Below are 26,226 nucleotides of genomic sequence, written 5' to 3' on the forward strand. Positions count from 1 at the left end.
GATTGATTTTACAATAATATACAATAATATGTGTTACACGATTTATATAGAAGAATGTTTTTTTACAAGTTTACAACATGTAAATATTAATCTATAATTATTATAATATTTTATATTACTTATTTGTCAAAATAAAAAATGTCCAGTACTTTTCAAAATTATCGAGAAATATGAAAAAAAAAAAAGAGTAAAACGAAAATTGTATGTAAAACTAGTTTTTAACAAAATCGATTTTCTTATTTAGTTGTAATTCGAAAATAAATAACTGTATATACGATTTTTTTCACAAGGTGTTAATTTAAGAATTTTCTATACTTGATAAAATTTTCAAAATATTTTTTCTTTATTTTTAAAAAATGTATATAAATATTTGTGTCACGTCACATCATATTTTTTCAGTAAAAATGTTTCAATCTATATCTTTGAGGGTGTTTTCGGACACGGCCATTTGGACGAACGACAATTGAACGCATACGTCATTTCGACGCATGCAATTTTGGTTGCCACCAATTTTAGGCGTAAGTTAATTTTGACGCAAAACAAAAATATAATTTTATATTTATTATAATAATATAATATATTAATACATAATAATAATATAATACGACGTTTGTTTGCTCAATAGTTTTTCGATTTTTTTTTGGCGTTTGAATAGGTACTTCTTATTTAACAATAAATATAAGTTTGAATTTACTTCATAATATTGAGCCACATAAGTATAGGTTAACAAAAATAGTTTATAAAAATAAAATATTTATAACATACAAAGGTGATGCCAATTTCAACGTAAAAACCTGGTATCTGTGTATCCGTAATCTGAACCCCGGACGAAAAGTCCGAGCACATTTTTATTGTCAGACAAAAAGTCCGAAAATATAATTAATAATTAATTTCTATATACGCCACTGACCTATAGTGGTATTCAGTGGCGGAGGGATATAGGACAGTTTGAAGCAATTATAGCTTCATATCTAATGTAGGTAGGTGGTATAATTATTGTAACATCGGAAAACTATAATTGCTATAGCCTATAACAAATATTATAATCAATATAATCTAATCTAGTAGCACCGCCATTCCTATAGCTATATAAATATAAATTACTGAAGAGTGTAGATAGTAAATAATATTATCTATATTTTTTTAACAATAGTAAAAAAAAGGTCAATGCTTGATCATATAATCTTAACCGATATTTTCTTATTGTAGTTTACGTATTTTATTTCCTTGATTATTGATCTATAAGTCTTATAAAGAAAAAAGTTTATTCCTACAAGAACACCTATTGATTAATTTTGTTATTGATCTTTTTAAAGACTTGTAAGTACTTGTAAGACATTTTGTTCGTGTTTTTCAAAATGGACTTTTTGACCGATTACCCTGTAATCTGTATATTGTAGTTTGTTAATCTATATGGTCACATATATATCTAAATGGTACACATTTTATCATTATCTTAATTACGGTTTGCCGTTCAATAATTATACCTGTACATAAATACATGGGTACGTTAGTGTGCTTTATATCGCGCAGCGAGTCGTACACTTTTAAAAATTATTAACTATCTATAACTACATCTGTTAGTGTGCTTTATATATTTTAACATGTAAATTAAATCTCTCTATTTTTTTTTGAGCAACTTTGATCTTAACATGTTTTTTATATCTTCAAAATTGACATTTTTAAGGCAGTCTAAAGTTTTAAATTATAGGTAATTCGTAATTTGGCATTTTTCAACGCTCTTTATTGTCTGATCAACAACATGATTTATTAATAATTCCAATAATAATGTAGTAGTTTTAATGTTATAATATATACCTATATTATACCTGTAAATGCGTGATTAAGATAGATAATTGAAAAAAGTGATATTATACAAAAAGAGTCGGGTCTAACGATTGTTGACTTTTTTTTAACTACAATAAGAACAACTTAAAAAAACGTTGTATTAAAATTTCAAATTTAAATTCTTAGAAAAATTGAAAATTTTAGTTTTTTATAAATAACTCAAAAAAAGCTAAATTATTTTTAAAATTTAGCAGGATTTAGACAACACTAATATAAACATATGGTGAAGTTTCAAGTACCTATTTACAGTGATTCGTTTTCGAGTTACAACCATATGAAAAAATCGTTTTTGTCAAAAACTGATTATGCGTAAAAATTCTCGTTTTTTCCGATTTTTTTTTTAAAATTGTTGAAAATTCCTTACTTTTGACCTATGTAATGTACCAAGAATATTCACTTTGCCATCGGAATCCATCCCCAAAGTTTGAAATTAAAGCATTATTTCGATAAGTTATGCTGTACATAGACACAAAAAACAAAATAAAACACACATTATTATAATAAAATCAATACATTTATCATTTTGTTCAGATTCTAAAATTATTTTTTCGTACAAAGATAGGGTTTATTTATGTTACCGAGAATTAAATTCAAGAGCTCAAATTTTTTTCGCTCGTTTCGCTCACACTGCTTTTATAAAACAAGTCTTTTATCTTACTCTCATATTATTTTATTTTTTATAAAAGTATTTACAATTTAGAATACATTAATATATATATTATTTTAGATAACTTTGTTCAGCAACCTTATCAATAATATTATTAATGTTAATTTAAGTTAACATTTTTTTTCAATACTCATTAGTCATTAAAATAATTAAGCTTTGCTTGATGAAATGATCTAGTGAAATTTAATTGTCAATAGAATGACGATTGAACAATTAAATAATTTTTTACATACAGTTTTCGTAATCTACGGTATTCTCACTTTCTTACCACTTATCATGATTATAAGTACTCTAAAATTAGACATTTTACAATATTACGACATCATTGTGTTATGATAATATAGATTATATTTTTATTTTCCATAATATTATACATACTATAGAAATCGTACTACATTGTCATGTACCTATTTTATAAAACCGTAAACGCAAAAGTATTTATTTCATTAATACACCAAATACCAATAAAATAAACTGTTTAAAAATTGTATATCGTTTGATATTATTATTTATTAATAAGTAATAACATTTAAAATATCGTAGTTTTACTGGGGGGCTCAAAATTTGATACGGACAGGCGTCATTCGATTGCGTCTCGTTTCAACCTTTTATACCTTTTCAGTGTGTCGATTGCGTCACAAGTCGGACAGGTAAATTATATTTTCTTTCCTTCTTATATATTCCGATTGCGTCCTATTGTATAATATATAATAAGCAGGGCTAGGATTTGTATGCAATAAAAAATTGTAAAATATGCATTTTATTTACCAAAATATGCAAAAATATGAATCTTAATTTTTTAAATATACAAAGGTTAAATAAACATATATACACAAAAAAATATATTTATTTATAGGAATACATCAGTGATTAGCTGATTGTCATGTAATACGTATAATTGAGATTAAAAATTAAATTATTCATTAATTTTTCGCGTGCATTAATTATTATTTTAGCAATACAATTTATAATTCTTATTCAATAGTAGAAATATGTGAATTCTATGCTACGATCACAGATTATTTTTTAAATTTTCAAATATACGAGTAAATGGTCGGCGAACGTACATAGTATATTTTACCATAGCGCATAGGATTGTATTTATAAAAATAAAATTTATATTTGACCAAAAAATTAAGTTATGGACTTTTATCAGCTTAATTATTATCGACTTAAATACAATAAATACATTATACAATCATTCCTATACTAAATATGCATTAACTCAATATATGCAAAAACATACAAAATAAAAATAGTACTATTTTCATCACAATAATATTAATCATGACATTACTCACTTAAATTTCATCTGGACGTAGCAAAAAAAAAAAAACATGCTGTTGCATACAAATTCTAGCCCTGAAATAATAAGCATTCAATTATCTACACTATTTTTGTATTTTAATTTTCTAATTATTAAAGAACTTAAAAAATACATTTCTACTTTCTAGTCAGTCATTACTTATTAGTGTTATAAAAAAAAGGATTTTTAAGTGAAATAGTTTTAAATGTTGTAAAGGAGATATAATTTTATTTTTTAAGTTGTTTATTTGTTCATCAATAAATTCTTATTTTTTTTGTAACTTTGCTCTTCGTTTTACAGATATACATTTATGACTAGACGTTATTTTAGATTCTGAACGGAGTGATGAATGTATTGATTTTACAATGATGTATGTATTTTTTTTTTGTGTCTGTGTAGAGCATAACTAGTCGAAATAATGCTTCAATTTCAAACTTCGGGGGTGGTTTCCGATGGAAAAGTGAATATCCTTGGTGCATTATAGAGGTAAAAAATAAACATTTTCCAAAAGTTTTCAAAAAAATCGAGAAAAACAAAAAAAAAAAAAAATGACGGAAAAACGGGAATTTTTACGCAAAACCAGTTTTCGACCGAATCGATTTTTTAATATGGTTGTAATTCAAAAACTAATCACTGTAAATACTTGAAATTTTCATCAAATGTTTATGTTAGTGTTATCTGTATACAGTTAAATTTTCAAAAATGTTTGACTTTTTTTAAGTTACTTATAGACCACTGAAATTTTCGATTTTTATGCGAATTTTTTTTTGAAGTGTTGGTAAAAAAATTTTAGATGACCAAAAAAACTTGAAAATTTAATACTAGGTTCCTTATGAGTTGTTCTTATTGAAGCTAAAAAAAATTAAAAACTGTTAGTCACAATTTTTTTTATAAGCGTTTATAGTTCAAATTTTTACGAAATCTGTCGAAAACGTGAAAATTTGCAAGTCATTTTGAAGTTGAAAAATCATAAAATGTTTTGTGTTTATAACTAAGGATTAAAAATACAACACTAAGTTTTCCATAGGTTTTTCTTCAAGTAGCTATAGAGAAAACTCGAAGCATCATTAAAGGAAAAATTTTAAGTGCGTTTGAATTTTAAATTTTTACGAAATCGTGTAACGATAACGATTTATCCTCGATAACGATTTTAAATATTTGTTATTATTTAAAAAGTATAAGTCGTAGATACTTGAAAACTTTACCAGTTATTTAAATTGGCATTTTCTTTACAAGATTTAATTTTCAAAATATTTTGAGTTTTTTTAAGCTATATTTATAGGCAACTGAAATTTTCAATTTTTCTGAACATTTTTTTTTGAAGTATCGATAAAACTTTTTGGCCCAATCAAAATACTTGAAAATTTTATACAAAGTTCCTCATATGTTATTCTTATAGTGATTAAAAAATTATAAGAATACATAGGCACAATTTTTTTTATTAGCATTTGAAGTTCAAATGTTGACAAAAATTCGTCAAAATCATGAATATTTGAAAATTATTTTGTAGTACAAAATTCATAAAATTGTTTGTATTTATATCTAACGTTAAATATTCTAGACTGACAAATCATCTTCGTTCAGAATCGTTTTTCGTATACAATGACACCTATCATTGCATTCAAATTTAACCTACCCTAGTCCGAGGTCCACCCCAACCCCTAATGTACAGTAGAGCGTGGTACCCACTTGCCGACTTTTTATATGTGTATCTATCTGTTTGACATTGATTTAAGAAATATTTAGAAATTGATGAATATTCGGATGTGATGAATAGAAAAAAAGAATTGAATTTTGAATGAAAGCTTTCACAAAATCCATGTGGCTAATATTTACAAATATGCAAATATATCTGCACAGCATATATATGTGACAAATATATTAGATTTTTCATGTAAATTTATGCTTACCTACTATTTGCTACTATACAATAGGACGCAGTCGGAACACAGAAAAGGTAGGAAAATAATCGTTTACCCGTGTCCGGGACGCAATCGACGAACTCTGAGGGGCCCACCAGAAAAATCCTGATTTCTCGATAGGCCTATCCGCCCCTATAATTATACTTATGTACACTGATGTCAAGTATAAACCACGAATTAAGATATATAAATAGATCTTAAGGCGTGGTATAAACTTTATATCTGTGCCTACGTGTATTTAATGAGTTTGTTTATCAACAATCAATACTCAATAGTTGCTACTGTTATTAGCACGGATCATGGACTAAGATTTATATAATATAAATATATTAATTAATAGCTAGTATATAATTGATTATATTATATTATTAATAGTTTGATGTATTATATTTTAATTTATAGCAACAATCACAACGGTCTTAAACGATTAGAAGATATCATCATCCAAGCGACTAAGCATTAAGCAATAAGCACGATTTAAGATAGTATATTAATATTATCTTAGTACGTGGTGGTGGTGGTCAATTGATAACAATGATGATAAACGGCATAATGACGTCATTAATAGTGATACAATTTTCCTGCAATAAACGTTGGTGTGTTTGGTACTGAAGCGGCGAAGCGCTAGTGTAGGCAGTTGTATAGCTCGAAATCGAAATTTCAACTTTCTATATCTCAATATCTCATATTCTCGTGTACCTAATAAATAATTAATATATGTATACATATTTATATATGCTATCGGAGTAGCGAGTAGCGATTTAACGTCTCAAATCTCAATTGCAGATCCTTTAGCCAGGTACATGCTGTATATCGTATAATTAAGTTTCGTTTGATAAAATTCAGTGACCGAAATGGATTTACGCGGTCAACAACGATTATTTTGAACTCACGGATCTGTTTTTATTTTATAATTATTAACTCAACTAAAACTTTTATTAGTATTTAATCGGTAGATCGTCGTGTACATTGCTTGACATAGGAACAAAATTAAAATAAGTGTTTCCAGTTTATTTTTCTGTATAAAACATGTCTCAAATGAAGGTAAGCCTATGGATTATACCTACTATTTACTTGAAAAAATGTGTGTTAATGCTCTTGTATTTGATGATTAAAATCTACCTCATTTAATGTTGTATTGCAATTGTATTTATTTGATTTAATAACTTATGTCAAATGTACAAAATAAAATCATTCATACTTTTCATATTTAGCTTCTAGACAAGTTGTGTTATTACTTTAATATAATATTAAACTTGAGATATTTCTATAATTTTATAATTAAATTATCGTTTATTTTAGAATGATAAAACAGCAATCCGTTTTGAAGAAAAATGGCCAGAAATGAGACCAATAGTTATTAAACTCTTACAACAAGAACCAGTAACTCAAAATGAATGGCAAGATTTATTTTATGCAGTTCACCTTGTATGTCTATGGGATGAACAAGGACCAATAAAAATGAGACAATTTCTAAAAACTGATATAATGGAATTTATAAAAAAGGCTCAACAAGTAAAATATTTTTAAATTATCTAGATATTAAATCATAATTTGAATTCCTTTTTTGTTTTATTAAAATTTTTTAAAGTTAATTATATTTCGATTTATTTAATATAATAAAAAATGATAACTGAAGGTACAGTAGATTCTCGTTATGTCAAATCGGAAAAAGTTTGAGGTTTTTAAAAAAAAATTAAAACAATAAACGAATATTACGAATTATACAAATGCTTAAAATACATAATACTTAAAATATTTTAGTAATTGAAATAACTGAATAAATAATTTCTTTTAACAAAATCTGTTATTAAAGTTCGCTTAATATTACTTTTGTCTGCCACGGCATCTTCCAAATTAGATAATTCAGAAAAAGCCTTATCTTCTATGCCTATAGTAGTCTTAAATAAATTCCTTAATTTTTTTAAAGCATGTTTAGCTTGTTGAATTTGAAAAGTGACTTCCTCCTCATTTTGTGGTTCAATTTCACTCTTGCTTAGATTAATGATGATAAAAATATTATTTGTGTACTCGAGATAATGAAAAACGATTAATTTTATATTGAGTTATTGAGAGCAAAACGCTATTAAGTGTAATGGTAGTTTCAAGGGGAATTCATTGTAGTTCGTGATAGCGATGTTAGAATTAATAAGAATTCACTGTATTATATAATAAGTATAAAAAAGTTATAATATAATTACCTACCTATATAAAAATATAATGTTGTTTTAGATATTTTATTACTACCTATTGGAATTTTTATTTTTAATTTAATTTAATTTTATATTTGTATATTATTTAGAGAGTTATGGCCCATCAAGAAGACCAAGCTCTGCTTAAAGCTTATATCACTGAGTGGAGAAAGTTTTTCACTCAGTGTAATTATCTACCAACTCCTTTTAGACAATTAGAAAATTCTCTTGCTGGGAAATCAACAATTGGTATAAAAAAATGCAATGCTGATAAAGATTCTGTTGTCCGAAAGGTAAAATTAATACTTATTTCATGTAATAGAATAAAACTTAACATTGTTTATTTCTTTGTGTGTAAATTTAACTTGTGTCACAATAGACATAACATATACACAAGGGAAACTTTTAGGTATAGCCTTCAAATTTAAGGAAAATAGTGAATTTTTATTGAGTAAAAATGGTTTTTGTCAATGAGGAAGATAAATAACTTAAGGTATGTTTTCCTTGTAGCATCTGGACGTGGCGTCCAGACGCCGTGTCAAACACTGTACTTTAAATCGATGTATTTTGAATGTGATGCGGCGTTAGGCAACAAAACTGGTCTCACACCAGTGTAGAGTGTCCGGGCACTGCAAGGAAAACATACCTTTAGTCTTTAACCTTACTCCTATGTATATCATTTCGAAAATCAATATTGATTTGTCTTATTGTTATGAATAAATTGAAGAAATAAAAAAATTTTAAGAAAAAAAAGGAATAACTTGGATGAGAGCTTAAAAACATTTTTTTTTTTATTAAAAACTCAATGCTTTAAGGTTGTATTATTTTGCTCAGGATAGAAGGTTAACATCACGTCAGCTTATTTACTAGATAATAATTATTATTGAATAATATACACATACTATTTTTTTGCTATTATTAGATTATTTTATTGACTAACTAGACAGCAGGTTTTCTGAACATTATTTTGTAATTACCTCTTTAAAATTATTAATACCAAAGTAAATAACTCAAAATATTTCAATTAAAAGAATGTGCACTGTTTTACAAACCTTTATTACCAAACTTTGATTCATTTGCTTCTAAGATCAAAATTTGGAAAGTATAGTGGCAAATTAAATAAATCAAATACATTGATGATTCAGAAAATTGCCCAAAATTTTCATTAACTAAGTCTAATGTGTAGAGATTTATATCCAAATATAAAACATAAAGTATGTAAAGTACCTTTTTTAATAGTATTAACTGTTATTATAAAACAATCATTTCCTATATTGTGGAGAACAAAAACTTATTTAAGAAATAATATTAGATGATACCAACTGACTGGATTGGTTCTCACAAATATTTTTAAAAATGATTACATTAATATTAAACAAATGACTTGCAGCACTACCTCGAAAATTAGATTCTAAAATATAAAAATATATATTTTAATATTTTAAAGTACTGAGGTTTTTAATGTGAAATATATAATCCTACGATTGTAAGTTTGTAAACTACTTGTTATATAAGTGAAAATGTATTACCTTAAATCTCCTAAAATATTTTAGATTCTGAACAAAATGATGAATATATTGATTTTAGTATGATGAGTGTTTTTTTGTTTTTGTTTTTGTTTTGTATGTATAGCATAACTTTTCAAAATAATGATTCAATTTCAAACTTCCGGGGGTGGTTTCTAATGGCAAAGTGAATACTAAATATCTTTGGCGCATTATAGAGGTCAAAAGTAAACATTTTCCCACAGTTTTCAAAACAGTGACGGAAAAATGGCAATTTTTACACAAAACCAATTTTTGACCAAATTGATTTTTTTAAATGGTTGTAACTCAAAAACTAATCACTGTAAATACTCATTCAATTTTCATCTCATGTACTTGAAACTATTACCATTAGTTTCAAAATTTAATTCATCTTAATTGTTTTGAAAATACAATATTTTAAATAAAAAAAAAATGTGTTATACTATATTTATTTTTTATAGAAATTATATTTTATCATATTTAATATTTGGTGTCATTTAGTTGATGTTGGACAGTTGGAATCAAAGTATTTTTAATGATATAAAACAGAGACTTCAAGATTCAGCTATGAAACTTGTTTACTTAGAGCGAAATGGAGAGGCATTTGACTCTCAGTTAGTTATAGGTGTAAGAGAATCATATGGTGAGTATGCTTATAGTTTTGTTAAAAATAAACTTATGTACCATTCTAAATAGCATACATTTTTTTTTTATCAACTTACTGTTTTAGTTAATCTATGCTCAAATTATGATGATAAACTTCAAATATATAGAGATAATTTTGAGCGAGCATATATTGAAACAACTGAAGCATTTTATAAAGCAAAAGCTCCTGAATATTTAGAGCTTCATGGTGTTCAAAATTATATGCGATATGCTGATCTGAAACTTCGAGAAGAAGAAATTCGTGCTCAAAAATATTTAGAAACCAATAGTGGTTCTGTCCAAATGGTATTGTTTAGTTTGATTACATTTTAAACCTATATTATAGTTGATTTATGTTTTGAAATATTAATATTTATTTTTAGTTGACAGATTGTTGTGTTATGGTATTGGTTTCTAATTTTCGCCATACTATTTTAGCTGAATGTACAGATATGATAAAAAGCAATGATACTGAAAGTATAGTTTAAACAAATAATTAAATTGAATTTGCTCTTATTTTATTTTATTATTATTTTAGAATTATCACTTTTATTCAAATTAATGGATCGAGTACCTGATGGAATTTTAAAAATGTTAAAAGATTTAGAAGATTATATTGTAAGTGCAGGTTTAGCCGATATGATGGCATCAGCAGATATTATAACTCAGGTAAAACTTGTGTTTTCATTAAAAGTCCAATGGTTATAATCATAAACATAATTGTATGTTATTTATTTTAATATATATATTCATTGAGTTATAGGATTCGGAAAAGTATGTGGAACAACTTCTTCTATTGTTTCATAAATTTAGTAATTTAGTACAAGAAGCATTTAATGACGACCCAAGGTTTTTAACTGCGAGGGATAAAGCATACAAACAAGTAGTTAATGATACTACTGTGTTTCGATTAGAACTACCCACAAAACAAGTTAGTATTTATTATTATATATCAGTGATTTTTAATCTGGAAGTTTTCCATCTTGGAGGGTTATCAATACATGACTTAGCTATGAATATACAGAAGAATAATATTTTTAAGTGTCATTAAAAATTTTAAATTAGCGGTTCTTAAACTGTGGTACCCGTAAGGCCAAATGGTGGTAAAACGGAAAATTAAAAATAAATATTCGATTCTGATCTCATTGAAAATTTCTTATTTAATTCATATCTTATTTTAAAAAACTAATGAATAAAAACAATTATATTGTAGTATTTTACTGCCTTATTATTTAAAATAAATGTATTTAACTAAAAAGTAAAGTATTTGATTGTACAATTTCGATCTTTTTATTTTTACACATTAGTGGTACGTGATTGATAAATATTTTATCTATTTTATTTTTGCTAGTAAAAATTGTACTCTTCATTTAATGTTTTTATAATTTTTTATTTATAATATAACATTTATATCATCTTATATATACCACTAATACCTCAGTTCAATGGCATTATATGGAAATTTGGTTTACTGATTTAATCATATTTTTTATGGATTTGAAAATTTTTATTATAAAATAAAACAATAATTTGTGTTAATTTTTTTATCTTATAAAATGTTTAACATTTTTGATATTTTATTCTAAGTGTTAGTATACATACTTCAATATTTAATTTTAATTTTTAAATGTTAAGCTAATAATAAAGTTATAACTGACAAGTGTTATAATCAGCAATAATAAACATGCAAGATTGTACAAATTTGAATATTTTGTTCGTTTTTGATAATATTAACAATATCTTCTATTAATTTCAAAATAATAATAAAACTGTCAATAATTCAATAAATTTTAGAAATATATCATGCAAATGTATACATATTGATATCATATACAATGTATATTGTTGTAATACCATGTATATTGTATAGTTTAGTTGTTAGCTTTAATTAAGATAATATCGTACCCGCATGTGTTGTCTCCGTCTTACACACGAACAACATAGCATGTTATTGTTCACTAGTTTCAAAAGTATGCTGTTAGTTTTGAAACTGGTGAATGTAAATTTGCTATGTCGTATTTGTGTAAGACGGAGACAACAAACTCGGGTGTGACAGCCTCTTAAGAGTAAATTTTTAATAAAAAAAATTGGATCATGAGTTATTTAACTTTACAGTTTAAATAACAATACATTATTGTGTTAGTATGTTAAATAAATGATTGTTTTTTAATGCTGAACTAATTTTCTAGAATTCTGCGGTGAAATGTCAGCCTGAATCAAAATGTCCAGAATTGTTAGCCAACTATTGTGATATGTTATTAAGAAAAACACCTTTAAGTAAAAGGTTAACTGCTGATGAGATAGAAAGTAAATTGAAAGATGTGGTATGTATGAAGTATAAATTACTCTTGGTTTAATCCAATACTCACTTGTAATATTTCTATGGTTTTAGCTACTTGTGTTAAAATATGTTCAAAATAAAGATGTTTTTATGAGGTTTCACAAAGCACATTTAACTCGTAGATTAATACTAGACACTTCTGCCGATTCTGAAAAAGAAGAAAATATGGTTGAATGGTACAGTTTATCAAGTAATACTTTGTATCTTTGTACTAAAATAATATTTTTTACTTGTATGTTTATATAGGCTAAGGGAAGTTGGTATGCCCGCAGATTATGTAAATAAACTAGCTAGAATGTTCCAAGATATAAAAGTTAGTGAAGATTTAAATCAACAGTTTAAAGAAACCTATAGAAATCTTAAAGGAAGTATTGCAGGTAATTAATTTCAAATTTGTATTAAATAAAAGATAGTATTTTTAGAATAGACAAAATATAGCACAACATGTAATACAAATATAAATTACTCATATCTCAACTCTCAAGCTTGAAGTAACTAAATTATTCAGTTTGGCTCATAGCATGTAAAAGACAGTTTATGTTTTAATTCATATTTATGCATAGATATTATACTGTAACTTAATTCAAATAAAGTTTGGCCCTTGCAATCCTATCCCTTAACATTTCCCAAGAGTCAGAAAAAAAGGTTAATTTAATTTTTGCATAAATAATCATATATTATTAATATACCATGATTTACTATGTAAAACAAAATGTAAATCAATTATTTTACTGGTAGAATTGTAGTTAATGTTTTCAATATATTTTTTAAAATTTTCTTTTTAAAATTGGTATGCAAATATGTGAATACAATTGGTGATTTATAGATTCTATCAATATCAAAATATTGAATGCTGGAGCTTGGTCACGAGGTAGTGAACGTGTTACAGTATCATTACCTATGGAGTTAGAAGACTATATACCAGAAGTAGAAGACTTTTATCGTAAAAAACATAGTGGTCGTAAATTACAATGGTATCATCACATGTCTAATGGCACAGTAAGTACATTTTTTTTTTTTTTGGTATGAAATATAAATACAAACAATATACATATTATTCACTTTAAAATAAAAATGATATTATATGCAGATAACCTTTTTAAATGAAATTGGCCGATTTGATATTGATGTAACCACATTTCAAATGGCAGTATTATTCGCATGGAATCAAAGACCAAAAGATAAAATATCTTATGAAAACCTTAGATTAGCTACAGAGTTGCCTGATCCTGAATTACGACGGACATTATGGGTTAGTATATAAATGCTGAAGTGGTAATTCTAGAACTTATAATTTAAGTTTATTATGGAAAACTTATTAATTTTCAATTTGAAGCATTATTTTATGTATATTTATAAGTAAGTTGAGAATGGTTCTTAAAAAAGAAATTTCTGGGTTGTGTTTTGTTAGTGTATTTTTTTATTTTAAATTTTATTCTAATTTACCAGTAATTGCATTGACAAATTTTTTTTATCTTAGTTATTAGGAACTTGAACATTGATGGTTCTAGTGTATAAGTAGGGTAGGCAGCTCTCCGTACCAAAATGTTTGGTGTCCTTTATTTTTAAATGTAAAGGTAAGGGAAGGAAATTAGAAATATTATTTGCAGTTAAAATCTAATTATAAATCTACTGTGGCCCATTTGAAAATGTAGTCATAGAACCACGCCTGAATTAGAATATTTTTCAATAGTTTTTTTCAACCATTTTTACTCCCCAATAATAAATCTAAAGATTTTCAAGGTAGACGTTTTAGTATACCTATATCAATATATTCATTTTAGAAATTACTAAATTACATGTGCGATTTACCAGCAGATATTGACCTGTATCAAACTTCAACCTTGATACAAGCGAGTATGTAGCTTATGTATTAACTTGTATCAAATTTTTTTTCTGATAAATTTTGGATATAAATTTGATATAATGAATATTGTAGAATAATTTCTTTTTAACGTGTGTTAAAGCAATTTGTTAAGACATAAATAAGAGTATAACATTTTTAGAGAATTAGGTCCCATTAATCCTACAGTTATTATTGATATATTAAAATAAATTTTTCGTAAGAAAATAATATGATTATTTTACATAAAATAATGTAAACGTGATAATTTATGGATAAACATTAAATTTGTAATTATTGTGTACAGCTTCACTCCAATGACCAATTTTTAAAACATTAACAATGGCTGTTAAATATTGAATAAGATCAATATTAGTTTTTATTTTTAGATTTATAAATAGGTTTTACAAATTCTAGGTTTTAATTTAGGTATAATAGATCCTCAATTATCACGGGGTAATTTTGTAAGGGATCACATGGTTTAATAAAAACCACAGTTAATCGAGACTTTTTATTTATTTATTTAACAATATTATATTATACATGTGTGTATACATTTTCTTGTTATAAATTATATCAGGGCTTAAATTTTGAAGTATACATAGTTTAATTAATTATTATTATTTATCGTTCTTAACTTTCATACAATATAATATTATGCATTGCTTATGTGTCTATTGTTTTGCTATTAGTACAAATTTTCAGAAAGGGAACATGGTTAATCGCGAACTTGGAAAATCAAAACATGAATAATTGAGATTCTACTGTATTGTGAAAATAATTTTAATGTTTTATTTTTGTGTACAGTTAAAATATTAGAAAATGTGAATAATATTTATAACTGATTTCAAGCGCCGATATTAATATTATGAAATTATTGTTGTTTTTAGTCGTTAGTTAATTTTCCAAAATTAAAAAAACAAGTAGTACTAGTAGAACCTGAAGTACCATCTCCAAAAGAATTCAATGAGAATACATTATTTTGGATTAATGAACAGTTTTCTATAGTGTAAGTACCTTGATACAATGTAATTTATTTGGTTAATTTTTAAACATTATAATTTTATAATAAAATTAACTTATTTAGCAAAAATGGTAAACTTCAAAAAAGAGGAAAAATAAATTTAATTGGTAGACTACAACTATCTACCGAACGTAGTAAAGAAGAAGATAATGAATGTATTGTTCAATTACGAATATTAAGAGTACAAGTGAGTATTTATATTATATTGATCCTTACATTAAACAAGACAGTAGTTTTATAATTGTCTTTTTTTTTTAGGAAGCGATTATAAAAATATTAAAGATGCGAAAACAAATATCAAATTGGAATCTCCAAACAGAATTAGTTGATATATTAAAAAATATGTTTTTACCAAGTAAAAAAATGATCAAAGAACAAGTTGAATGGTTAATTGAACATAAATATATGAAACGGGATGAAGATGATATTAATCTGTTTGTTTACATTGCATAATTGCTATCCTAATAGTACCACGGTATCTGTGATACTACATTAAGCTTTTGTGTATCATTTACATACTAGTTAATGTTTGTTTTCATAGTTTATTTATTAATTTATTTTTATTTTACCAAAGATGTTGGATGTAAATATTTGTGTATAATTGTTTGTACAAGATGTGTTAGAGTATCATTCTGTGTATTGTAAATACTTAATAATTGATTCTATTAAATTTTAAATGATCAAGTTATTTAATTATTATAATTAATGTTTTTGTTTCCTTTTTTTTTTTTATAAAAGAAAAAAATGATCACATTAACATAATATTCCATTTTCATTTGATTAGTATTAATAATTAATTTTAAATATTTGGAAAAAATATTATTTTCACAAGTGATAGATATCAAGTTAAGCTCCCTATTAATAAGTAATTATGAAAAAAAAAATATTTTCCTTTAAATAACTAACACTTACATTTTTACACATTTTTATTATTATTCATATTTTACACACTATGAATGTATTAAAACTTAAAATTTATATTATAAGTAATTTTAATGACAGTCTTAAAGGAAATAAATCTAAAATGATTAGAAATTTTGTCAAACATACAACCATTTTAAGAAAAACTTGTTAAATAATGTGTCCTAATAAAACAATTATACTACAAAAATAATAGTAAATTAAAAATACGATAGTTTATATTAATTATAATGATAAGTATTTAAAATATTAAATAAAATACACAAAATATCTTTAAACATACATAGATATCTAATAAGAAAATAACACAGATTAAAAAAAACACCATTTTATTTTTCTGGTAGCCTTGTATGAGGAATAGTAGAAACGGATGTTTTAGTATTTTCATGTCCTTCAGCCACATGTAAAACAATGCCTGGTAGAGTATCGGTTGCAGCATGGATTTCATGGGGTTGACCTGAAATCAACAAGTATTTATAAACATAATTATTAACAGGCTTTATAATATATATATATATATATATATATATATACATTCATACAATCAAAACAGTTACTAATCATAATTGTATTTAATGTTTATAATGTATTATTATTTTATACAAAATATAAATTATGAAATTCTTTTAAATCATACATGTAAAAATATATATGAAACAAAGTAGTATAATTTATTACCGGGCGTGAGGCTTGCTATAGCAGCAAGTAAATCATAATTTATAAGAGGCTCGCCTTCAGCTCTAGGTACCCAACCTTCTGGAGGTGATGCTGGAGGTGATATTAAAAACTGTTTTACTGGAGCTGGTAATTGTAAGTGTTGATCTGCCGCATCAATTGGTGTAACAGGCTTAAATAAATCGCTATGTTATTTAAAATATTTTATTTAGAATATAATAACAAATATAATTTACCTGTGCAAAGTAACAATTGATTATTGTGTCATAAAACCTTATTTGATGCATCTGAATTCTGGCATTGGCAGCAGATACTGAAGTACCATAGTTAACCCTTAAACGCTTGAAGCTACGGAAATATTGAACGGAAATTATTTCCCCAAAACGACTAAACAACATTTCCATTTCTTTCTGTAAAATTATTGTAACGATAGTATCAAAAAAAAAATACATTATAGTTATTCAGACAATAAGATACAACCTTAAGATCATCATCCTTAAAAATTGCAGGATCAACATTAGTAACAATTAAAGATGTGGGCAAATCTTCATCGTTTAAATCATCTAAAGACGATTGTTCAGAGGTCACAGCTTTGTATAAATCATTTTTGTCATCAAGTAAACTCGGCAATCCATCGACTTCGTTAACAATAATCTCTTGATCCTGGAGTTCTTTTTGTTCGTCCACCATCGTGGTATTCGCACTACACGAATGATAGTTAAAAAAAATATTATTACAAATATTAATGTAGACAATATCAAATTTTGGGAGATACTCACAGTCAACTAGAAGTTACGGCTTAAGTATATTATGATTACTGTTTTTAAACAAACATTATAATTTTGAACTGAAAGTCAGTAGTAAACTTTATTGTATGAGAGGTATTTCAACGAGTATTTCAATTTTAAATTACACCGTTCGCATACAATTTACAATAACACTGTTATTAATTATTATGTGAAATGTCATTTATCAGTGCCATGTAACAGGACACTACTGTAATCCGAAACTTTCGCGGTCAGTGGTGATTAATGATGGCCGATGAGACGTCTACCAGACACGTCCACTGTCCAGCAGAGGTTTAGGCCAGATGCCCCAGATAAGTAATATGAAAATAAATTAGTTATTGTTAAAGAAGACAACAAAACTTGTAGCTAGAGCTGATGCTGAACAGTGAACTTATTTATGTATACCACGAATCACTTGAAATCGAGAAGGGACTTAACCGCAGTAAAGACCTAGCTGATAACGCTCAAGTCAGCTGTTTTTTAGCCTTGGCGCCATGCACAGAACTGGTGAAGATTCGAGACATTTTATTATGTGGACCAGTGGCGCAACCAGGATTTATTCAAGGGGTGAGGTCCAGGAAATTTTTTTATTTATTATATTATATTGTTTTTCTGGATAACTTTAAAAATATAAAATAAAAATAAATACTATGGCATGAGCCAAGGAGGAGGGGGATCCACCCCCTGGGTTCGCCACTGATGTGGACGTACCAGGTACCGTCTTACTCATAGACTTATAATTGTTTATAGCTTATGAATTATAATATTTTATTATAATGGTAGGCAAATTAAAATAATTAATAATTGACTTCTTTATAATCAAATAGAGAATACCAAAAGACGTTTGGACGCTTGATAAGGTTAATATGTAGGTATTTTTAGCTTAAATTATTAACGTTCTTTACTAACTTTAAAAATTAGGTAGGTAATAGATCCTAGTTAAATATTGTAACAAAAAAGTATTTGCTCTTCAATATTATACTATGATCATTTTAACTATAAGCTTAAAAGCGGAACGTTAAGTGAGTGGTACATACTACCACGGAACTACATTGCACAGTCCCGATTTGATTATAATATTACTTATACTGAAAACGGGACTCCTGCATGAAAAATGAAAATAATAAAAATTATTTATATTCTATATTGAAAATCGATACTCTACTGAGTCTACCGTTTGTCCCGCTAAAAACGAAAGTTTAGACGTTTTAGTGCTGGATTCTTGAAAAAGTGTTACACCATTTAACATTTTAAAGCGATACCTACCTACCTAAATATATTAATCGAAGCTCACAGGAATATAGGTTTTGTCATTGACGTAGGTAATGTCCTAATATACTTAGTACCTACTATATAATAATCAATATTATAATATTATACTTCAATAAATAATATTTTTTCCTATTTATATTTTTTTTTTTATTAAATCATCTGGTCACCGTCTCACGGATCCGGGCGATCCGGCCACAGAGTAAGAGTACCTAATATAATAACTATGGATCCGGGATGGTACAAAAAAAAAAGGTATAGGAAATAAAGTACAAATTGGAATATTTGAATAACACATAAAGGTACCTTAATCACTTGATATGACATTTTCATTTAATGAATTATGATATACTTAAACGTTAAAAAAAATAAATTATAGGTAATAAAAAAGTATAATAATAAAATAAAATAAATTATTATCGTTTTAACTTAATATTTTGAGCTATAGTTTTTAAAAAATCGTTAAGTTCTATTTTGTTCTATATTATTTTCCCTAAAAAAAAACGCGTGCATAATATATCATACGGAGTGATTATATAAGTTTTATTTAATATATTTCAATTTGTACATTTTTTTATTAAAATTTAGTTTTGAAACGTTTATATCATAATTCATAGTGATTAGATATATTAAGTTTTACTTAAAATATTCCAATTATATAGTACTTATTTTCCCGCACTTTTAATTCTCGAGACTTTTTCTGTTCCCCATATCTCATATCTCATATCTCATATATCCGGCGTATTAACAATTCATTATCAATGTTTCTTTAATTTAAAAATCGCGTCCATATTCCACTATCATCGCTATAAAAGTAAAAAGTAACTTACTAACTTAACTACTTCCAGTAGTCAGTACTTATCGAACTATAGTAATTATATATTTAAATTTAATATCGTCTAACATAATATTATAGTGTTTCCATATTCCATTAAAATTGTAATCTTCCTTTACACAATTACACTTAACGTTATCTTATAATTAAGTAATTATGTCAGAGTACAACAAAGTTAGGGTATCCAAGTTGGTATTGAAAAATGAAAAAGTCAAGTAAGTTGAATATACAATGTTTTAATTAATAATTGAAAATTTTTCTGCGAAACAATATTTATTTGAGCTTCTGAATCATTATAAGTGGCATCATTAGCTATAGCCTATAAGTATTGTTATAACATGAAAAATAATATAATTTTATACAGCTATAATATAAATAAAAATCCATTTAAAATGTTTAGGAAGAAGAAAAAAAAGAATAAGTCTAAAAATAAAGATGAAAAAATTAATGTTGAAGAAAATCAAGAAAAAATTAACCATGGTACATTGACAATTAATCAATTTGTTTTAAGTATGTATAACATTGTATATCATTTGTTTTTTGTTATTTATAGGAAACTGGGCCGAGGCAAAATTAGTAAGTGAAATTTCAGGACCAGTAGCTCTTGAATTTGGTTCTCAAACCTATGTTACTGCAATGGACAATGGACTGTTTACATTAGGGCCTCCTCATAATGAAGGTTAGTGTTATAAATAATGATTTTATTTGTTGGATGGTTTTATGTGTAATTTTACTTCTATTTTAAAAGTCAAATCAAAATAGTATAATACAGTAAGTTCTCATTACAACGAATACCGATTCAACGAAAAATCCCGTTATAACGAAAGTCATAGAGGTTCCCTACCAAAAAACTACATACAAAAGCTATTTCGTTAAGACAAAATTTCTGTTATAACAAAAAAAAAATTCGGTCCCTTGGAGTTCGTTGTAACGGGAACTTACTGTAGTTTAATTTAAGTGTGTATGGATTAGTTTAATATATACAAAAAATATTAATGCATTAATAATTTTGGAAAATAAGTTATGAAAGATTTCATTGTAGATTTATAGATGAATTATTTTAATGTTTTCAAATGTTAAATTTAGTAAATATTTGGTATAAATTTAAACAAAAAAGTTTATTTGATTTCTCTTAATTTGAAATCTTACAGGTATAAAAGTTTATTTTTGTTTTTATTTTATAGGAGAAGGTCCTTTACCAGAAGAAATTTTAACAGCTATTATTGTCAATGAAACAAGAATTGCTTTAAAATCTGGATATGGAAAGTATTTAGGCGTTGATAAAGATGGAACTATAGTTGGAAGATCTGATGCCATTGGACCACTCGAACAATTTGAACCAATTTTTCAAGTAATAAAATATAAACAGTTATTATAGTGGGTGTCCATAAAATTGCGACTATGGTTGGGTGTATATACACAGTGTTATATTTTATGTTTGATATTGTATGGTTTAGTACTGTAGTTAAATCCAACCTGGATGCTAGCTCTTAGACTTTTGATCTTCCAGATTTTTAAATCTTAGCAGTGTAACTATGTCCCACATAAATATGAAAACACGTGTTCCAAAAACCTAATGTAACCCTGCTGTAATAAAATAATCTCACAGCTATTGCTTAAGCTAAATAAAAAAAAAAATATATAACATATAATATACTAAACCAACATAGAATAATGTATATTCTTTTTTGATTTTTGAAAATATTAAACTAACTTATTTTAGTTATTTAACAGTTTAATTTGGCACTTTACTAAAAATAATATAGAAATATATTTTAGATATTAATAGACGTTTTAATTTTTTAAGTTATAATTGAAATAATTATTGATGTAAGTTTTATTTTGTTGATAAATTAAAGGATAACAAATTAGCAATTCTAGCTTCTACTGGATGTTTTATTAGTATACGAGATGAAGATGATTCTTTGGTTGCGAAAAATCGAACTGCTGGTCCAAATGAGTTAGTTAAAGTTAGACTTCAAGCAGTTGAAAATACAGAAGAAGAGATCGATAAATTGGACGAAAAGAAAGGGAATATTAAAGACATAGAAAAAAATTATGTGTAAGCATTCTCATAATTTCTATATGCCCATAATACATTTACATTTATTACATATTTTAAACAATATTATCATATAGTCAATTAAGTTTGTATTTTTAAATACATTATAATTTGTACTTATTTTTGAAATTTTTTTCATTGATATTTTAAACTATTAATATCATCATTTTTTCCCTGATCACTAACCTATGTGAGGCTAGTATTTTGGATTATTTACCTAGCATAATATTAGTAACTTATAATATTGTTTTATAATTATATTTATTATTATATCATCAGGAAAATGTTTCAAAAATTTCAAGATAAGAAGATGCGTATGATCGAAGGAAAAAGAAGTGAATTGAAGAAAGCTCAACAAGAGGGAAAATTACATGAATCACTATTAGACAGAAGAGCAAAAACAAAAGCAGACAGATATTGTAAATAGTATACATTTCAATGTATCTTTATTAAACTAAGTGTAATTTTTTTAAATTTAATTAAAATATATAACATTTAATACGTACTTATCAAATTTGTGTATATTAAACTCCTTAAAAGTTCAAATTTAATATAATATTGCTACTATATATCTTGTATAATTTTTCTAAAAAAGTTATTTTCTTATAAACCTATACAAATAAAGGAACCCTCAAAATACTATTTTTAATACCTTTAATAATATTTAATATTATGTAGGTGTCTCCTTAGAGACACTGCTCTCAGCTCTGAAACCCCTGTGAATAATCATATAAAAAATGCTAATGAGTTTATTTAACTATGTTTCGGCACTTTTCCATATAATATTAAATATATTATAAGTAGATACCTATATTTTTTTATACGAGTAATTATAACTTTATTTTAACATATTTATTTTAATTTATAAATTAATCTTAGATTTTAATTAGCTTCTATGACTATAACATTCTTATTATGGTAAAATGGACTTAAAACATGTTTAGTCTAAACTTTTAAATGTTATGAGTAGGTACAGGGTATGCATAACTCTATATGTACATAATTGTATGCAATCTTAGGTTTTAGACTCTAGTATTGCTCAAATTAATAAATAAATTGCTATAAATAAGATTTTTTTTTCATTTAGATAGTTTTACAATCTGGTTCATGTTAAAATAATCATAAGGGAGTAACTCAGTAAGTCATATTCGGTGGTTTTAGACATCAGAAAAAAACCATTTGTCACTCCGGTATAAATTTTAACAAGAATATAAATCTCTTAGAATAAACGTAGTGTGTAATGGAGCATTTATGTGGATACTTTATACAATCATAATGACATCGTAGTATCGTACATTATTAATATAAACTAAGATTGACACTACGGCACTGAATATATTTATACCATAAACGATTTAAATAAATCATTTGAATATTAATTAAATTATCCGCTCGTCATGAAATCTCTGTTTTAGTATTACAGAAGCGGATACAGAATGTTTTAAAAAGTCGAAAAGTAATAAAATAGAGATAAAATTTGCATAAAATGTATCATAACAGTTTCAAAGGTCTTAAATATTTATGAGACGACGGTCGGGAATCAGGATGATCATAAAAATCGTTCGTGTTTAATATTACATTGTATTTACAAACGATTATACATAAATATAATACTTATATCAGTTATATCATAATTATAGGTATAATAACTATATACTATTTAGTACTTATCATGATTATCTTTTTAAAATGTCCTAGTGAAATTTTGTGTAACAGGAAATTTAATTTAAATAAAACAAAATATTATTTTATTGTTTTAAATAGTTAAGTATTTAAGAAAAAAACTTAGAAGAATGGATTTTTGAATGGATATTTACCATTTTATAACTTAAAATTACAAATATTTTTCCAATAAAATTTGGCAAAACAATAAATGATTAAATAAAAAAAAATTAGTACCTACTTTATTTCAGAGTTATACTAAGCCTATTGACTGATTCATATAATATTTTATTATATATCATTTTAAATTTTGGTCAAAGAGATATCCTTAGAAGTGTATCATGGAGACAATTATTAATTCAGTTATTTTTCATACTTCATAAATTATAGTAGATGGATTACTATAAAAGAATTATTTGTTATTCATTTTTTTTTATCTATCAAACATACAAAAAATTGTTATGGACAACATTCCGCCAAACACATCGAAGTATAATTAAAGTATAATAGATTGAACAGAAGAAATGGTCTCCGAAAGTCGAAATTTGAGTCACACCAATCGATTTGTCCAGAGGAGCGGACGTTAACGCCGGCGCCTTCCACGGAACTAATGAAGACGAAGCTCATCATCTTGGAAACAGATTTCACCTCCGAACCACCAACGACAAATGTCAAGGCCTATCGTGGTGACTCCGTTAATACAATGGCAGCCGAGCCCACGATCGAGGATGATAATAAGGAGATATCTTTAATTATCGTGGGTATGGATTGAACTGTGCCATTAGTATTTAGTACGACCACGACAGAAAAGAAGCCGGTTACTGTCGGTCTTTCGGAGTGCTCTCCGAAGGGTCTTCAATTGAGAGGAGCTCTATTGTACTCGCCTGAGTTTCCGTCATCGCCCGCCACCGACCTTACCGTCCAACTGCACAACCTCGCACTGGTCGCTCTCGCAGTCACTACCAGCAAATACCATGTCCAACACTTCACTGACTTCACTCATTACACGCGTCCTGAATCGGCTGCGATAAACGTAAATATAGATAACCAACAGTGGCCATAATAATTCAGTTTTCACCAACGCCATCGGTTTTCTTTTCTCTTTTTCTTATCCATCTATCCTGTCACAGTAGTCTTTAAATGTTTTGGTTAATTTATACCTATTTCATATTTGTTCATTGTTATAAAAATTCCTTTTGTTATATTATATTATAAAATAAATAAAAATTGTTATGTACACAAAAAAAAATTTGTTTTTCATATTTAAGATGAAATATGGTTTACACCCAACGAGAAATTTAGAGATCTATCGCTCTACTGTACAATCATTTTCTAGTGAAGTGCCAATCACGACTGCTCGATGTAATCGTAATGGGTGTGTGTTAAACTTGAATTCAAGTCGGCTTTTTATACTAAACTAGAGAAATATTTTTTATAGTTTATTATAAAAATAATATAATTTAAGTATAATAATAGTATAATAATATATACATTATACATAAATGTAAACTTTATTTCTATATTATATTATTTAATGTAAATACTATACAATTGTGGAAATAGGTTCATATTATTAAAAAAAATTCTCTTAAAATTAATAACATTGTTCAAAATCGTTATTAAAATACGTAATCTCAATTCTCAATCATTCTGTTTGTAACATAAAATAGATTCACACCCACTACACAAGGGTAAATAATCCAGAAATGATTCGAAGGGAGTTGGAAGAAGAATATTTATAAAATAATGAAGCTACAATATTTTTTACAAATAGTCTGCAAGGTCTTTCGAGGTATAATTTATTGAGGAATCCCCAACACTAAAAATCACAGGGACAATGCCATAATAGCAAATGATAAATGTATTGTAATTAATTAATGCTAGGTATTATTATAATGTTTTAATGACAGATAATTTGTGGTTTTAATTTGGGTTTATGTTATAATCGATAGTGATTACCATATTGTCTACGTGCAGGATTATTTATAAGTTTATAATCTATTTATTTTGTTATTGCATATATTTAGGTTAAAAAATGTATAAACTATAGTATATATACTATTAAACGAGCAACAGTTTCCCATTTTCATATTTTTATTGTTAAATAAATTCTGTTCATATGTAAAAAGAAATATATTTTGAATGGAACAATATAGATTGGACCGTTCACTATTGAGTATAATAATACACATATATAAATATAAAAGTATCATACGTATTATTCATTCAAACCTATATAATGTTATTACATCGATCGTTTATATAGATAAGCAACTTGAAATGGTTTAATTTAAACGTATAATATGCAATGCAATGTGCATAATATGTCTATTGTCTATATAGGTAGTTACAAGTTACTACTTACTATACTTATTGTAAAACAATAAACACGAGTAATTAGTTTTAAATTTACGTAATTGACTTCTTCCGTGACGATCGATAATTTGGATACATACTATACGATATACCTTCCTAAGCAGTAGAAGTTATCTATATATTGTATAGTAAATATTATATAACTATTAGAAAATACAGATAGATACGTATACTTATAATAATACAATATGGTATATAATATCTAGTTACTAGTTAAATAAAATCATATAACAGTATACAGGTAATAGTGGTAATACTTGGTAATAGGTTTATTTATATTATATTTTATGTACCTATACCTATATAACACGGGGTAAAGTAAAT

General features: G+C 26.0%; 3 protein-coding genes across 3 annotated transcripts; 2 read left to right on the forward strand and 1 right to left on the reverse strand.

The window, feature by feature from the left end:
- Positions 1-399: 399 nt before the first annotated feature.
- LOC114128626 (cullin-5) lies at positions 400-16,007 on the forward strand. The gene is made up of 17 exons (XM_027993181.2): positions 400-518; positions 6,146-6,787; positions 7,046-7,258; positions 8,046-8,228; positions 9,963-10,104; positions 10,192-10,412; positions 10,490-10,583; positions 10,645-10,775; positions 10,870-11,037; positions 12,296-12,430; positions 12,499-12,623; positions 12,694-12,824; positions 13,274-13,446; positions 13,538-13,699; positions 15,181-15,299; positions 15,378-15,501; positions 15,573-16,007. Exons 2-17 carry the CDS (start codon positions 6,773-6,775, stop codon positions 15,765-15,767), a joined length of 2,331 nt encoding a protein of 776 aa, XP_027848982.1. The 5' UTR covers positions 400-518; positions 6,146-6,772; the 3' UTR covers positions 15,768-16,007.
- A 428-nt stretch (positions 16,008-16,435) lies between these two features.
- LOC114128634 (protein sarah) lies at positions 16,436-18,125 on the reverse strand. The gene is made up of 5 exons (XM_027993190.2): positions 17,690-18,125; positions 17,391-17,613; positions 17,147-17,320; positions 16,914-17,082; positions 16,436-16,692 (listed from the first exon to the last, which is right to left on the reverse strand). Exons 2-5 carry the CDS (start codon positions 17,598-17,600, stop codon positions 16,565-16,567), a joined length of 681 nt encoding a protein of 226 aa, XP_027848991.1. The 5' UTR covers positions 17,601-17,613; positions 17,690-18,125; the 3' UTR covers positions 16,436-16,564.
- Positions 18,126-19,747: 1,622 nt separating this feature from the next.
- On the forward strand, positions 19,748-22,369 carry LOC114128635 (protein FRG1 homolog). The gene is made up of 6 exons (XM_027993191.2): positions 19,748-20,017; positions 20,203-20,282; positions 20,356-20,481; positions 20,987-21,153; positions 21,662-21,864; positions 22,144-22,369. The coding sequence occupies exons 1-6, from the start codon at positions 19,959-19,961 to the stop codon at positions 22,289-22,291; spliced, it is 783 nt and encodes a 260-aa protein (XP_027848992.1). The 5' UTR covers positions 19,748-19,958; the 3' UTR covers positions 22,292-22,369.
- The last annotated feature ends 3,857 nt before the right edge of the window (positions 22,370-26,226 follow it).

This window comes from Aphis gossypii, chromosome 1 (assembly GCF_020184175.1).
Source record: "Aphis gossypii isolate Hap1 chromosome 1, ASM2018417v2, whole genome shotgun sequence".
Taxonomy (NCBI): Eukaryota; Metazoa; Arthropoda; class Insecta; order Hemiptera; family Aphididae; genus Aphis; species Aphis gossypii.

Coding starts and splice junctions, on each gene's coding strand:
- LOC114128626 (XM_027993181.2), top strand. Junction 10,413..10,489: donor ATAGTGGTTCTGTCCAAATG/GTATTGTTTAGT, acceptor ATTTATTTTTAG/TTGACAGATTGTTGTGTTAT. Junction 12,624..12,693: donor GAAGAAAATATGGTTGAATG/GTACAGTTTATC, acceptor ATGTTTATATAG/GCTAAGGGAAGTTGGTATGC.
- LOC114128634 (XM_027993190.2), bottom strand. CDS start 17,600: ATGGTGGACGAACAAAAAGAACTCCAGGATCAAGAGATTATTGTTAAC. Junction 17,321..17,390: donor TTAAGGATGATGATCTTAAG/GTTGTATCTTAT, acceptor ATAATTTTACAG/AAAGAAATGGAAATGTTGTT. Junction 17,083..17,146: donor TCAATTGTTACTTTGCACAG/GTAAATTATATT, acceptor GATTTATTTAAG/CCTGTTACACCAATTGATGC.
- LOC114128635 (XM_027993191.2), top strand. CDS start 19,959: ATGTCAGAGTACAACAAAGTTAGGGTATCCAAGTTGGTATTGAAAAAT. Junction 20,283..20,355: donor TCAAGAAAAAATTAACCATG/GTACATTGACAA, acceptor TGTTATTTATAG/GAAACTGGGCCGAGGCAAAA. Junction 21,154..21,661: donor AATTTGAACCAATTTTTCAA/GTAATAAAATAT, acceptor GATAAATTAAAG/GATAACAAATTAGCAATTCT.